General features: G+C 46.8%; 1 protein-coding gene across 1 annotated transcript in view; it reads left to right on the top strand.

Moving 5' to 3' along the window:
* The window catches only part of CA5A (carbonic anhydrase 5A), a 48,934-nt gene extending 34,049 nt beyond the window's left edge, over positions 1 to 14,885 (top strand). The window contains exons 4-9 of the mRNA XM_049864303.1: positions 3,718 to 3,836; positions 4,445 to 4,540; positions 4,674 to 4,736; positions 10,157 to 10,312; positions 13,486 to 13,904; positions 14,802 to 14,885. Coding sequence (XP_049720260.1) covers positions 3,718 to 3,836; positions 4,445 to 4,540; positions 4,674 to 4,736; positions 10,157 to 10,312; positions 13,486 to 13,629 — 578 coding nt within the window. The 3' untranslated portion in view covers positions 13,630 to 13,904; positions 14,802 to 14,885. The remainder of the gene's footprint in view (positions 1 to 3,717; positions 3,837 to 4,444; positions 4,541 to 4,673; positions 4,737 to 10,156; positions 10,313 to 13,485; positions 13,905 to 14,801) is intronic.
* Positions 14,886 to 15,603: the final 718 nt, after the last annotated feature.

The following is a 15,603-nucleotide window of genomic DNA, read 5'->3' as shown; positions in this document are numbered from 1 at the left end:
TTTCCTCCCTTTTTATCAAGATCCATCTATTGTGTCCCCAGCCAAAACATTTGGTAATGGTATCCAGGCACCAATCAGTTCTTCTGATCTCAGGGCAGAAGGCTGGGTTCATGGAGTCAATCTGTCCTGTAGTCCGGCTGCTCTGATTCTTGGGTTTCCTTCTTCCTCTGTTGCTCCAGGTGAATAAGACCAAATGCTGTATCTTGGATGGCCACTTGTAAGAAAGCGACCTTTTTAGGGGAGTTTTGTGAATTCATTTGGTCCCCACGCCAAAGTAGGTGCCATTTTGAGCAAGTCCCTTGTTCAATATACAAATGGCCAGATGCCAGCCTGTGCCAGTGAGAAAACTAAATTTATGTCCTGGGTGGCCCCCTCGAGAAGGAACATTGCCACTATAATGGACAGGTGCCCTGGATTCAGAAGGACTGGCTTTCTTTGATATTTTCTTACTGAAGCAGATAGGCAGGGAGTCCTGCTGGTGTAGAAGCTACTTCGAGGAAGAATTCTGGGGGCAGTTGGATGTCAGGCAGCATAGGACTGTGGTCTGCAGACTCCAGGCCTGCTTGGTGCTGCTTGGAGGGTGACCGTGGGGAAGTCCTCTACTCTATCCAGACGGACATCAACTCCTCATCTACCATGGAAGGAACAATGCTTGAAGCTCACGAGTCCTCCTGGTCCCAGCATCCCTCCAATTCTTGGCTCTCTGTTGAGCAGCTAGTCTGGGAAGGGATTTTTCTAGAAGTTAATGGCAAGGATCTGGCAGATATCCAGCTAGTGGTGGATTTACGCCCTTATGCAGTTGGTCTCATTCTTTTTAGAGATGCTATTTATGTACCAGAGTCTCTGGAGGGTGCAAACATTTTACACGCTCAGCTGCTAACCAAAAAGTTGGCAGTTCAACTTCACCCAGAGGTGCCTTGGAAGAAAAGCCTGGTGATCCGCTTCCAAAAAGGTCACAGCCCTGAAAACCCTGTGGAACACAGTTCCACTCTGACACACGTGGGGTCACCAGGAATCGGAATAGACTCCATGGCAACTGGTTTTTTAAAATATATTTGCCCGCACAGAATCACAGGCACAAATTAAGTGACTGATGAAGTCTTGAAGTCTTTCATCACCATCATCATTGCATGACAAACACTTACAAAGCCCTTTCCCTGCCATTATCTCATTTCATCCTGCTAGGACTCTGCATTTGACAAGTGAAGCAGCTTAGGCTCAGAAAGGCCGAGCACCTTCCTGGAAGTCCCACAGCAAGTTAGTTAGAGGCAGGGCTAAACGGCAAATCCAGGTCTTCAGAAACTTCTAGTATTCTGTGGAATTTCCTAGAAATTCCAGACTGTCCCCAGGCTGCCACAGGACACACTGAATCCCATTGTAAAACACGGACCTACTCACCAGCTGAATGAATGAATGAGCCAATAAGTGAACTAAATCATCCCATCCATCCCTCCATTCATTCATCTGGCAAGGGTCTACTGGGTGCCTACTGTGGCCCCCGCCCTGTGCTAGGTGTTGAGGCCATGGTGATGAATGAGACAGAACTGGCCTCTTTCCTGGCGTGCAGCCAGATGGAGCTCGACTCACAGCCTTTTACCTTCTGTCTCCCTGTTGTGTCCCACCCAATTTGTCTACGGCTACAGGAAACATCCACCATGTCTGCCTTCTCAGAGCTTCCATTCTGGAAAAGGTGATGTAGACAGACGTGCACGGACACCATGCAGTTGACCTGTACAGGAAGGAGCATATTGTGAGGCTGGGTCTGCACCCAGGTCATTTCCGGGAGGAAAGTCAGTAGACAAGAGGGGACAGCCCCTCTCAGGCTCGCCCTGCATGGCTAATCACTACATTTTGCTGCCACAAAGGCCCCGAGGCTGGTCAGTACAACCCCCTTTCTGCACAAACATAAGGCACCAGGCAGAACCAAGCACAAAGATAACCATTGCCTGCATTTGTGGTTCCATCATGTCCTTAGGTCACGTCTTGTACTTTGATAACCACTGTTAATGAGCCTTACTCTAATCCTGAAGCCACATTCTTATGCATATGGTCCAGCTTCTCGTATTATTTGCTCAGCATACAGACTAAGTATGGTGAAAGGATGCAACCCCGATGCACACCTTTCTTGATATTAAACCACCCAGTATCCACTTGTTCTGTTTGAATGACTACCTCTTGGTCTATATACAGGTGCCTCGTGAGCACAGTTAAGTGTTCTGGTATTCCCATTCTTCCCAATGTTATCCACAGTTTGTTATGATCCGCACAGTCGAATGCCTTTGCACAGTCAATAAAACACCGGTAAACATCTTTCTGGTATTCTCTGCTTTCAGCCAAGATCCACCTGACATCAGCAATCGTTCCACATTCACTTCTGAATCTGTCTAGAATTTCTGGAAGTTCCCTGTCAATGTCCTGCTACAACCATTTTTGAATTATCTTCAGCAAAATTTTGCTTGCATGTGATATTAAGGATATTGTTCATTAATTTCTGCATCCTGTTGGATCACTTTCTTTGGAATGTGTACAAATAAGGAATCTTCCAGGCAGTAGGCCAGGTAGCTGTCTCCCAAATTTCTTGCCATAGATGAGTTAGTGCTTTCAGTATCATATCCATTTGTTGAAGCATCTCATTTGGTATTCTGTCGATTCCTGGAGCTTTGTTTTTCACCAATGCCTTCAGTGCAGCTTGGACTTCTTCCTGCAGTACCGTCGGTTCTCGATCATTGTCTACCTTCTGAATGTCAACCAATTCTTTTTGGTACAGTCACTCTGTGTATTCCTGCCATCTTCTTTTGATGCTTCCAGTGTTGTTCAATTTTTTGCCCATAGAATTCTTCAATATTGTGACTTGAGGCTTGAATTTTTTCTTCGGTTCTTTCAACTTGAGAAATGTAGAGCATGTTCTTCCTTTTCGGTTTTCTAACTCCAAGTCTTTGCACATTTCATTATAATATTTTACTTTGCCTTCTTGAGCTGCCCTTTGCAATCCTCAGCTCTTTTACTTCATCATTTCTTCTATCCACTTTAGCTGTTCTGTGCTCAAGAGCAAGTTTCAGGAAATTCATTTTGGTCTTTTCTTTCTTTCCTGTCTTTTTAATGACTTTTGCTTTCTCCATCTTATAAGACCAGTATGCAGCTAGAAAGGAGCCCTGGTGGTGCAGTGGTTCAACGCCCACCTGCTAATTGAAAAGTCCATGGGAGGAAGATGTATTGATCTGTTTCCGTAAAGATTACAACTTTGGAAACCCTATGGAGAAGTTCTACTCTGTCCTATAGGGTCGCTGCAAGCCAGAATCAACTCAACGGCAATGGGTTTGGTTTGGTTTTTTTGAATGCAGCTAGCCTTTATTGCCTATAGGGTTGATATGAGTTGGAATCACTCGACAGCAACAGGTAACAGGTATAGCCTTTATTGCTACATTTGGGGAGTGAGGCCATCACTGCCCCCTACTGGCAGCGCTCTAGACCTGCACTCCTTCAAGCATTTCCTGTGACCCTACTATGGGCTGCCCTCAGGTATGGGGATACAGATGTGGAGGAGACAGACAAGATCCCACCCCTTGTGGCACCTACACTTTTGTTTCTTATTTCAGCAGTACATATATCTCTTGAGAGTGAAATCGTGTAACCTGAATGAAGAGTGTGTCGCCAGCAACGTCACAGCCCAAGGAACACACAAAATCACATCCAACTTTCCCTGGTTTCAATTTCCAGGCATCAGTGGCGGGCCCTTGGAAAATCACTACCGTCTAAGACAGTTCCACTTCCACTGGGGAGCAGTGGACCAGTGGGGCTCGGAACACACAGTGGACAACCATGTGTACCCGGCCGAGGTTCGTAGACATCATCGTACCAGCAGATATTTAGGAGCTTTCTCTGTGCCAGGCTCTACTTACTGTAGGGTGGTGACCAGCCAGCCAGGCTTGCCAAGTCTGGGCTAAAGACCACGACCCCAGACCTACAATGGGAAGCGGGGAGGAGTGGAAAATAAAGACACGGATGAAGTCCAAGGTAGGGTCACCAGAGTTACCCAATAAAAACACAGACAATATTTGGGACATTCTTACACTGAAAAACTATTAGTTGTTTATTGAAAATCCAAATTTAAATGAGCATCCCTTGTATTTTATCTGACAACCCTCATTCAGGGATCATTCAGAGGGCAGCAAGTGATCAGATTGCCTCATTTCTATCTCACGAAGTTAAAACAATCCTCTCCTCTTCCCCCCACGAGGAGCACAGAGGCCATTGCTTTCCACAGTTTTGCCAAAGATGCTGGTGGTGGTAGGGCTCCGCACAAGCAGCCACGACAACTGAGTTCATTAAAATAATTAAGTCGACGTATCTGTCCTGTGTCTGCTGTACAGAAAGGGAAGGAACAGTTGGTTTTCTTTTTGGCTGCATCCTGGTAAATTTAAATTCTCTTCCTGCTGTGTTTCAGCTTCACTTAGTTCACTGGAATTCTGTGAGATACCAAACCTACAAAGAAGCCATTCTGGGAGAAAACGGTTTGGCTGTGATAGGCGTGTTTTTGAAGGTAATTGCTCGCTGGGGCACAGTGCTCCTCATGAAGAAAGTGGGTGTGATCATTCAGAATTATTTACTAAGCAGTCTGTTTACAACGAAGTGTGCTTTTCAAATCCACATCTCCATGCGTCTGTGCTGTGCAGCTAGGCACGTGGCATAAGGAACTACAGAAGTTGGTGGAAGTCTTGCCAGAAATAAAGCATAAGGTAAGCTATGTATTTTTAAATCAACATGATTTGAAAAGAAAGATTGTTTGGGTTAATGACTGATTTACAAGAGAAAAAAAAACTGTAGTTTTGTGGAAAGAACACTGCAGAGGGAGTCTAATTCCAGTTCTGGAAATAGAATCCCCCAAAACCAAAACCAGGTGCCGTCAAGCCGACTCTGTCTCATGGCGACCCCATGTGTGTCACAGCACAACCGTCCTCCACAGGGTTTTCAGTGGCTGATTTTTCCAAAGTAGATTGCTAGGTCTTTCTTCTGAGGCATCCTTGAGGAGACTCGAACCTCCACCCTTCTGGTTAGCAGCTGATCAGATTCCAGAAGTCAAGTTGGGTGGGTCTAATTCCCATTGGCTGGCTCTCTAACTTAGAATATGTCACTGCAATTCTTGGAGACCTGTTTCCTTCTCAATAAAATAAAAGTGTTGGACTAGACTTGGGTTTCCCAAAATTCATTCAGGCAATATCTTGAAGATGACTGACATATTTGCTGGCCACTGGGATTATTATTTACTTAATAGTTTTCTCTTGGTTGATTAGCTTTCAGAACTCATAAGCCTCATCCCGGGCAATGACATTCACTGGGGTATTTCCGCCCTCCCGTTTGTCAGTCTGTCATACTATGGTAGCTTGCATATTGCTGTGATGCTGGAAGCTATACCACCAGTATTTCAAATACCAGCAGGGTCACCTGTGGTGGACAGGTCTCAGATGAGCTTCCAGACTAAGATAGGCTAGGAAGAAGGGCCTGGTAATCTACTTCCAAAAATCAGCCAATGAAAACCTAATGAATCTCAACAGAATATTATCGGTATAGTGCTGGAAGATGAGACCCATGCTGGAAGATGAGTTGGAAGGCACTCAAAATACACAGTGGACACAATGGACTCGAGCATGCCAACGATGGTGGAAATGGCACAGGACTGAGCAACGTCTCCTTCTGTTGTGCGTGGGGTTGCCATAAGTTGGAGCCAACTAGAGGGCAATTAGCAAGTAATATTTTTATTATTTAATTTTTATTGTACTTTACATGAAGGTTTATAGAACAAACTAGCTTCTCATTAAATAGTACACATATTGTTTTACGACATTGGTTAACCATCCCATGACATGTCAACACTCCCTTCTCAACCTTAGGCTCCCTATTACCAACTTTCCCGTCCCTTCCTGTCTTCTAGTCTTTGCTCTAGGGCTGGTGTGCCCTTTTAGTCTTATTTTGTTTTATGGGCCTGTCCAATCTTTGGCTGAAGGGTGAACCTCAGGAGCGACTTCATTACTGAGCTGATAGGGTATCTGGGGGCCATACTCTCAGAGTTTCTCCAGTCTCTGTCAGGCCAGCAAGTCTGGTCTTTTTGAGTTAGAATTTTGTTCTACATTTTTCTCCAGCTCTGTCCAGGACCCTCTTTTGTGATCTCTGTCAGAGCAGTCAGTGGTGGTAGCCAGACACCATCTCGTTGTACTGGACTCAGTCTGGTGGAGGCTGTGGTAGTTGTGGTCCATTAGTCCTTTGGAATAATTTTTCCCTTGTATCTTTAGTTTTCTTCATTCTTTCTTGCTCCTGAAGGGGTGAGACCAGTGCAGTATCCTAGATGGCCGCTCACAGGTTTTTAAGACCCCAGACGCTACTCACCAAAGTAGAATGTTGAACACCTTCTTTATAAACTCTCTTATGCCAATTGAGCTAGATGTTCCCCGAGACCACGGTCTTCACAGCCCTCAGCCCAGCAATTCAGTACCTCAGGGAGTTTGGATGTATCTATGGAGCTTCTGGAAACCCTGGTGGCATAGTGGTTAAGGGCTATGGCTGCTAATCAAAGGGTCAGCAGTTTGAATCCGCCAGGCACTCCTTGGAAACTCCATGGGGCAGTTCTACTCTGTCCTATACGGTTGCTATGAGTTGGAATTGACTCGACGGCGCTGGGTTTGGTTTTGGTTTTGGTTTTATGGAGCTTCCACGACCTTGTCTTGTACAAGCTGTGCTGGTTCCCCCAGTATTGTGTATTGTCTTACCCTTCACCAAAGTTACTACTTATCTATTGTCTGTTGCAAGTAATATTTTGTTTTAAAACCAACTGAGATAAATACTTAACTACTAATGTTTAAGTATGACCCCCCCCCCTCAGTGTACCACCCAACACACTCCTTGGGACCTGAGAGGGAGTACAGGTCACCCTTGTCTGAGAACACGAAGGCCCAGTGGAAGAGGGAAGGTGCTTGCTAATGGCTCCCAGCTGAACCTCCAGGTCTCCCCAGACCTCCTTACACACCTGGCTGTACCAAGTATGGCTCCAGCCGAGGACAAGGAAGAACATGTAGCCTTCCTCCAAGATCAGCTGAAAAAGACTTTGATGGAGACTCAGAAATTCCAAAGAAATGTGGTTTATTTATTCAGCACCAAACAAGAAGCGAAACACAGACAGAGCCAAAAGGAAGGAGTCGCTGTGGTCTTCAGACAGGGGGCGGATAAGCCTCCAGCCTGTGTGAACAATGGTAGGAGCGACTCGGACAGAAGCACAGATGGAAGCTGGGCCAGCCCTTCCTCACCCTCAAGGGCGGTGTTTGATCTGTGCGGGGTACCTCCCTTGATGTTGGCCTCAGGGACAGCCTCACGGATGGGGACCAGAACACCCCGCTGCTCGGCCTTGCTGCTCAGGAACTCCTCAAGGCCAAGATGCTGCAGCCCCTGCCCCATCCTCTTCCTCACTGGCCCACAGCCAGAGTAAACCTGGGTGTTTTCCGAGCCAGCGCCCACCACCTGTGGTGTCTGATCTCCACGTGGTGGGCAAGGCGCTGGCTGGTAGGTTCTGGTTGCTCCAGGGGTCTCATTTCCTCCTCTGGAAGTCTGCAGGACATTCTTTCCCATGGACTAACTCAGGGTTTTCTGGGGCAAACCACTGGGAGTCTCAGCGGGAGCTATTGAGGAACTGCTTGATGGAGACACAGCAAGTGTGGGGACCCTCAGGTTTCTTACCTGAAAACAAGGGAATCAGACTCTCAAGAGATCAGAGGATCTGCTAGATGGCCCAGCCTTGGAAAACAAAAGCCTGGGCTCAAGTCCAGGAGTTTCCAATCTGGGATCTTAGGCTTCCAGAAGTTTCTGCAGTCCATGGGAGATACTGCAGCCTGGCCTGTAAGAGAACCCGAGTCAGACTCCCTGGCAGTAGTGGCTTAACTTCTCTGAGGCCCAATTTCCTCCTCTGCAAACGGAAATCATAAAGGCATATGTATGGGAGTGCTCCTACGAGGACTAGGATACGTGCAGCACTGCAGACCTGTCTGGAACGTCCCATCAGCCAGGACATTCCATCACGAGGCCCTGATAAGTCAACTCTTGCCCCATCAACCCTGAGTGGCCACTGAACACTTTTCAACCCCTATTGTTTCACCTTCTCTCCTTATTTTTATTCTCTCTCTGAGTTGCATAAAGCTTCGGAAACCACTTTCTATCTTTCTGATGTAGGATGTGCCCAAGTAGGAAAGTGAAATGGTGCTGATGTCACCTTCACCAACGAAGACACCAGAGTGGGGCACCTTCCCAGGCAGCTGGTCCATGCACACTCTGGTCACGGATGGCACTAACTTAACCTGCCCACGTGCTTGCTAGGACAGTATTCCAGCCAACTGAGCTGGCCAGAGGCACAGAGGAAGGGCCTCGACTGGCTTTGGGGGCACATGAGGCAGTGTTCCCTGTAACCCTCGGGCGGCTCCAATCCTGACACATCTTAGAGAGGGGACGCAGAGCTCTTGCAGACGTTGCTGGAGCTATGCAGCTGTTCTCCCCAGACGGCCCCAATGGGGAGGAGCGCAGGGAGCCTGGCTTTGGTTGTGCTAGAACCAGGCCCCTTAACCCTGCCTATTCTTAATGAAAAGAAAAGTGTGGCATCAGAGCTGGGGAGTCAGCTCAGCATGGAGTGTCTCCTGAGCAGGTGTGAATTACCACGGCTACTAATTACCGGCGCAGGACCGGGCAGTGTTTCCTTCTGTTGTACAAATGCTCACTATGAGTCGGAACTGACTCAACAGCACCTAACAACTAACTCACAGAGGTCCCTTCGTGGAGAAGACCAGCCATCACAGAAGTGTAATATTTTCAGTGCCAGGCTATACTCCCCATTTCCCGCTCCCTCCCCAACACTCAGCTGCTAACTAAAAGGTTGGTGCTTCCAGCCCACCCCAGGGCCCCACAGGAGAAAGACCTGGTGATCTGTATCAATACAGATGCAAAAGCAAACCATACCCATTGCCATCAAGTTGGTCTCGACTCATAGCGGTCCTATAAGACACAGCAAAACTGCCCATACGGTTGCTAAGGCTGTAATCTTTACAGAAGCACACTGCCACATCTTTTCTCCCATGAAGTGGGTGGTGGGTTAGCACCAAGCACTTAACCATTGCTTGGTGCTAACCATTTTTGGTTAGCAGCCAAGCACTTAACCATTGCACCACCAGGGCTCCTTCCATAAAGATTATAGCCAAGAAAACCCTATGGGGCAGTTCTACTGTCACATAGGGTCGCTATGAGTGGACAATGACTTGACAGCACCCAACAACAACCCCCCAAAACAAAAAAAAACCAAACCCAGTGCCTCCGAGTCGATCCCAACTCATAGCAACCCTATAGGACAGAGTAGAACTGCCCCATAGGGTTTCCAAGGAGCGCCTGGTGGATTCAAACTGCTGACCCTTTGGTTAGCAGCCATAGCACTTAACCACTACGCCACCAGGGTTTCCAACAACCTCCCAGGGCTTGGTAATCGTTAATCTACTTTGGTCCCTATGCACCCGCCTATTCTGGGTATTTCACACTGTATCATACAGCACATCCCTTTGACTTAATTCACTGAGCATAATGTCTTCAGGGTTCATCCATGTCACAGCACGTATCAGGACTTCATTTCCCTTTATGGGTGAGTAATATTCTATTGTGTGTGTATATACCACCTTCTGTTTATCTGTTCATCCGTTGGTGGCATTTGAGTTGTTTCCACCTTTTGGCTGAGTAAATAATGCCCTGAACACTGCTGTCCAAATATCTGAGTTCCTGCTTTCATTCTTTTATGAATATATACCTAGGAATAGAATTGCTGGGTCATTTGGTAATTGTACGTGTAACTTTTTAAGGAATTGCCAGGCTGTTTCCCACAGCAGCTGCACCAAAAAATGATTAATTTTATAAGGGAGTTTTTGGTGGGAGTCCCTGCTCTGTGTGGAAAAGGCACATATACTTGACAATGCTTCAAGACGTGATGACCACGCCTCAGCATGGGCCTCTATCTAAGAAATGTACTTCCTTCCCATTGATGTGAAGACCACACATCCCGACAGAGATCAGTGGAAAGTGCCCCCACCCCTGCCTCCTCCAACTTTGCCTGAGGTCTGACGTGTCCCGTGGTTCTGGTCCTCAGGACTCGCGGGCGGCCTTGGGCCCTTTTGAGCCTGCTGGTCTGCTGCCCTCCTGTCCGGATTACTGGACCTACCCAGGCTCCCTGACCACTCCTCCACTGACCGAGTCTGTCACCTGGGTTATCCAGAAGCAGCCCATTGAGGTGGCTCCAGACCAGGTGAGCTGCACCTGTAACGGTGCCTATGGGCTCAGGGAAGAAATCCCTTGGTGTGGCAGTTTCACCAAGATGCTGCGAATGCGCGCCACAGAGTTTCACTCTTGGGTACATTCTGGACATTCTCGCAGGAGAACTCTCTATCTGAACTGGGAGCTTACTGAGATTGAACTGGGGTTTCCATGTTACAGCTTTTCTTCAGATATTGAGGTGTTAGTATTAGAGAGAGAGAGAGACAGAAATACAGAGAGACACAGACAGAGAAAGAGAGCTGATACAAGTGATATGAGGGGATGGTTGTTCTTTAGTACCATCTTATCTTTAGTGGTTTAGGATTCAGACAAGCATGCTTAACAGCAAACGGTTGAACTAGGTTGTGTTGTCTTCTGTCTGAGTCTGGGTAAAGTTGCTTTAAAAGAACAGATGTGACATGAGAATTGGAACATGGGCCCCTGCCTATAACGGGAACCCAACAGTTATTTGCAGGTAAATACATTAACCAAGGAAGGGGCGACGCAGGTGAATGCTAAAAATCTGTTAAAGAAGTAGGGCTGTTGAGAAAGGAAGAGAACATTTTAGAGTTTGTTCTACATTTTTTCCTATAATTTTTTAAGTTTATTTGTTGTTGAGAATATACACAGCGATATACACCAATTTAACAGTTTCTTACAGGTACCAATTCTGTGACACTGATTACATTCTTCAAGTTGTGTTTTCCACGTCTTTTAAGATGGAAAAGTAAGGAATTTAGACTGCAGAGAATGTTCTCACATGCAGTATTAAATCATGGGATTATATATGTCTAGAGAAAAGTCTAGGTGGATTGTATCAGTCAGCTATTCCTACTATAATGCTGCCTAACAAACCACCCCAAATGCAATGCTTGTCACAAGCACTGCTTTTTCTTGCTCATGGGTCTGTGGCTTGGCTGGGGAGATCTGTTCTAGGCTGGGGAGATCTGTTCTAGGCTGGGGAGATCTGTTCTAGGCTGCAGATGACTGGGGTTACAAAAGGCTATGGTCGGGGTGGGTTGACTCCAGTTTTTTAACCAGTGGCTACTGAGGCAGACTCTCATGGCAAATGGCAGACCTGTAAAAAAGCCACTCTGCACAAGCACATTTAATGTCTCTGGTCACATCACACCCATTTACATACTGCTGGCCAAAGCGAGTTGCAACAGCCCCTCCAAAGTCAGTGGGGCAGGTAAGTACAGTCCACCCCAAGGGAGAGGAAAAGGGAGTGACATTCACTGATCATACCCTAATTTATCACATAGATACACACCAGAAAGTTAATAGTACTTGTCCAGGGTCATAGTTTGCAAAGGTTTTTATTTTTCCCCTTTTTCTTATCTAAATATTCTAATACCTCTAAATTGAGTAGATAATATATATTTTTTAAAAAAGTCATAATCTTTTTCTCTGGAAATCTTTAGGATCTGGAGGAAGTCTGTTTGTCTAGGACAGTTTAGGACTTAGAGATGACATGTCAACAAGCATACTGCCACTCTCCAAGCCCTTGCCCAGGGCAGATACTTCTGATGAGTCACAGCACTGTTCACCACCCCTGGTTCAGAATCACTCTTTCTGAAGGCTCTGGGTAAGCTTTCAGAGGTTCTTCCCGTCCCACGACTCTGTGAAAATATTTTTACTTAAAAGCCATGGGATGGTGCTTTGAAAGGTTGATCTTGACGTACAGGTTATTGATCCATTGTGTAAGCCTGAACTGTTGAAGACTCAAGGCAGGCCTTGGTTGAAAAATGGTCCCTTGCCACCAAGACCCCTTATGTCACCCAACAAGCATACAATAGGTACCTATCGTGTGCCAGGTACTGTGCCAAAGAGGGTGAGAATGAAGAGAGGATACAGAAACAATGACAGCAGTCTCTGCACACTGCGGTCCAGGGGAAAACAGAAACGTAAGCCAATAGTTAGAAGACAGGGTGGAGAGCATTATACACAGGTGCAGAGCAGAAGCCCCTTACCTTCACTAGGGGAACTGGGGAGGTAGTGCATGAACCACCTGGAAGGCAGGAAGGAGTCTGCCAGATGGAGAAGAGGAGGAAAGTAGCATTTCTGAGAGAGCTAAGGACACGTGCAAAGCAAGACAGTGTGAGTGAGCACACTGTACTAGTGCCTGGTGAGTGTACGCACAGTGTGCTACCCAGCTCTACCATGCCAGTATATGCCAGCTGCCAGGAGTCAATTCCGACTCACGGCGACCCCATGTGTGTCCAAGTAGAACTGTGTCTTCATAAAGTTTCCAAAGGCTGATTTTTCAAACGTAGATCTCCAGGCCTTTCTTCCAAGGTGCCTCTGGGTGGACTCAAACTTCCCACCTTCCAGTTAGCAGACGAGCGTGTTCACCGTTTGTACCACCCAGGGACTCCAGGGGCTGCTTTATCAGCCACACAGCTATAACTTGCTCAGTAAATGGCCATTTTGTAGATAAAATCCCATTTATTTATTTAATTAAATATACGATTTATTCTCACATAGCCCATTAATATATGTTGAGAACAAGTGAGATTATACATAAAAAGATCTTTTAGTTCTTTGAGTGAAAAGTCAATCCAAATGTAATTTCCATTTACATTGTATGTATTAGTTCAGCATTTACAGTATAAAGTTCAGCATTTATGGTATATGTATTAGTTATTTATTGCTGTGTAACAAAAAGCTCCAAAACTTAGTGGCTTAAAACAACAGTAATCATTTGTTACCTCTCAGAGTCTCCGTGGGTCTGGATGTTGGGTGGTTCTGGCCTGGGATCTCTCAAGAAGTGGGGGCCACAGTTATCTGAAAGCTTGGCTGGGACTGGAGGAGTCATTTCCAAAGTGTCTCACTCAAATGGCCGGCAAGTTGGTACTGGCTGTTTGTTGGCTGAGGGCCTCAGTTCCTCTCCACATAGACTTCCCGTGGGGCTGCTTGAATCCCCTCACACATGGCGACCGGCTTCTCCCAGAGCAAGTGATCCAAAGACCAAGGTGGAAGTTGCGATGCCTTTTATGACCTGACCTCCGAAGTCACACTCCATCACTTCCACCACATTCTATGGGTTACACAGGGCCATCCCTGATTCAATGTGGGAGGGGACTCCACAAGGCCCTGACAGAAACTGGGAGCTGGTTCACTCTATACCTGCACCTGGCTTACTCTGGCTACTCTCTTTTCCAGCTGTCAGCGTTTCGGACTCTACTGTTTTCTGCGCTTGGTGAAGAAGAGAAGATGATGGTGAACAACTATCGCCCTCTTCAGCCTCTGATGAATCGGAAGGTCCGTGCGTCCTTCCAAGCTACTGAAGAGGGCACAAGGTCCTAAAGTCAACATCTCCATGTTAATGGGTAGAACTGACTTTTAAAAAGAAGGAGATGTTATTTCTCAAGCTTCATGGTCTTATCATATGTAACTTCCAAAATTAAAAAGAGAGAAAGAGTCCATTGCAGTCAATGTACTTTTCATTTCAAGTAAAAGAAACCACTTCAGAGAGGCTTGGAAATCTCACGGAAATCTCATGAAACCCAAGGCAGGAGTTCTGTGACCTCAGGGCCAAGCAAGTCACCACTGACCGAGGCCATCACATCAACCCTCTCTAGGTGGGGTCACATGGTCTTCCCTTCTGCTCCTCATTGCATGCCAGCTGCTTCTGCTTCTCTCCAAATGGTGCCTCTGTTTCCCCATGCTCATGGCCACCCTATAGTTCCCAGGCAAGAGACTGAGACTAACACCCTTCATTCAAATTCCAAATTCCTGGGAGACAGAGGAACTCACTGGCCCAGGCTGGGTCACCTGGTTCAATTTCTTGGCTTGGAGCAATATTGTGATCCCTCCCTATTCAGTCCATTGGTGAAGGAGGGATCTTCCACTCTAAATAGTACAAGATGGTTGAACACATGCCACCTGACACTGGACAGATGAGAGCAATAGCACTTAGTCGTCTGTGCTCACAGCCTGGAGGAGGAGGACACCATGCCACACAGGGGCAGGGTGAACCAGCGGGGGCCACGGGAGGCTGGCTTAGTTGTAACAAGACAGTGGGGTACCCCTGGTTCCCACGGGAGATGTGAGTGGCTTGTGTGAAGAGTTTCCTCGGCTGACAGAGAGGTTGAGGACTGGATGTATGTAGCTGGCCCAGCTGATCAGTGAATTGGCCTGGTGGGGAGCCTTTTCCATTGGGTGGGGGCATATCTGGAGAGATCCCGGGAACTCAGGGTTAGGTCTTTCTGGAGCCCTGTAAGGCTCAAAGATGTCAACCCAGCACTTGAAGTTTTAGGTCTTACAAACGAGGTGTAAGATCACTTGGTAGAAACAGGGCAGCTGAGGCTGACCCAGAGCCAAGGGGCTACTCTCAGAGAAGAGGGTGGTCTTTATCTCCTACAGTCATTAGAGGCAGAGTGCAACAGTAGCTCCTGGCTCTAAATGAGTTGCATGGTGGGTATTTATTGTCGTGAACAATACTTGATATATTCTGTTTGTCTTAAAATCATAAACAGGTCTGACCTCTGGCTTGGGACCTGTCCAGGGTATTCAAAGCACTCTGGGGAAATACCCCAGCGATGTCACCCTTCTGTTGAGAATGCTGGAGTGGCTGGACCCTCTGAGTCTGGACACAGACCATGGCCAGCAGGTGTCTCTGCAGGGAGCTGTCTGCAGTTGTCCCTGATGCGGCACCGGCACCGAGAACCTCGTGGCAGTCTCTTTGCAAGACACTGCACGCCTCCATCTCTGATGCTGCTGAAAGGCCAGTGTCTAGTCCTTGACATTCATTTGCTTTTCTAAATTTCAAACAGACTTTATGTCTCAATCTCAAGTTGAAAAATTTCCCCCAAGTTATCAACAAATCCTGGTAAACTGCAAAGAGCAGGTTTTTCATTTATACATTTACAACTTTAAAACGTACAGAATTCTGGAAGCCGAATTGTGCTCACTAAGGATTCCAGCCTGAAAATTCTTAAAGGCTGGTCGTACTGTGTTAGGAGATCCCCAGGTGGTACAAGCAGTTTGCACTCGGCTGCTAACTGAAAGGTTGGTGGTTTGACTCCATTCAGCAGTGTCACCAAATAAAAAGGCCTGGTGATCTACTTCTGTGACAACCGTAGCCGTTGAAAACCCTATGGAATACAGTTCTACTCTGCAACATACAGAGTGGCCATGAGTCGCCGTGCATGAGTCAGGATCAACTCAATGGCAATGGATCTGAGGGTTTTTTTGGTATTGTGTTAAGGGTTAACTTTACTTTTTAATGCAATTGCAGCATCTAGCTGGCTTCTACTTCTTTCCTGGAAAACCTCCCGC

The sequence above is a fragment of the Elephas maximus genome, chromosome 21 (genome assembly GCF_024166365.1).
Source record: "Elephas maximus indicus isolate mEleMax1 chromosome 21, mEleMax1 primary haplotype, whole genome shotgun sequence".
Lineage (NCBI taxonomy): Eukaryota > Metazoa > Chordata > Mammalia > Proboscidea > Elephantidae > Elephas > Elephas maximus.
The sequence above is the reverse complement of the archived record's forward strand: the minus strand, read 5'-3'. Positions and strand labels throughout refer to the sequence as shown.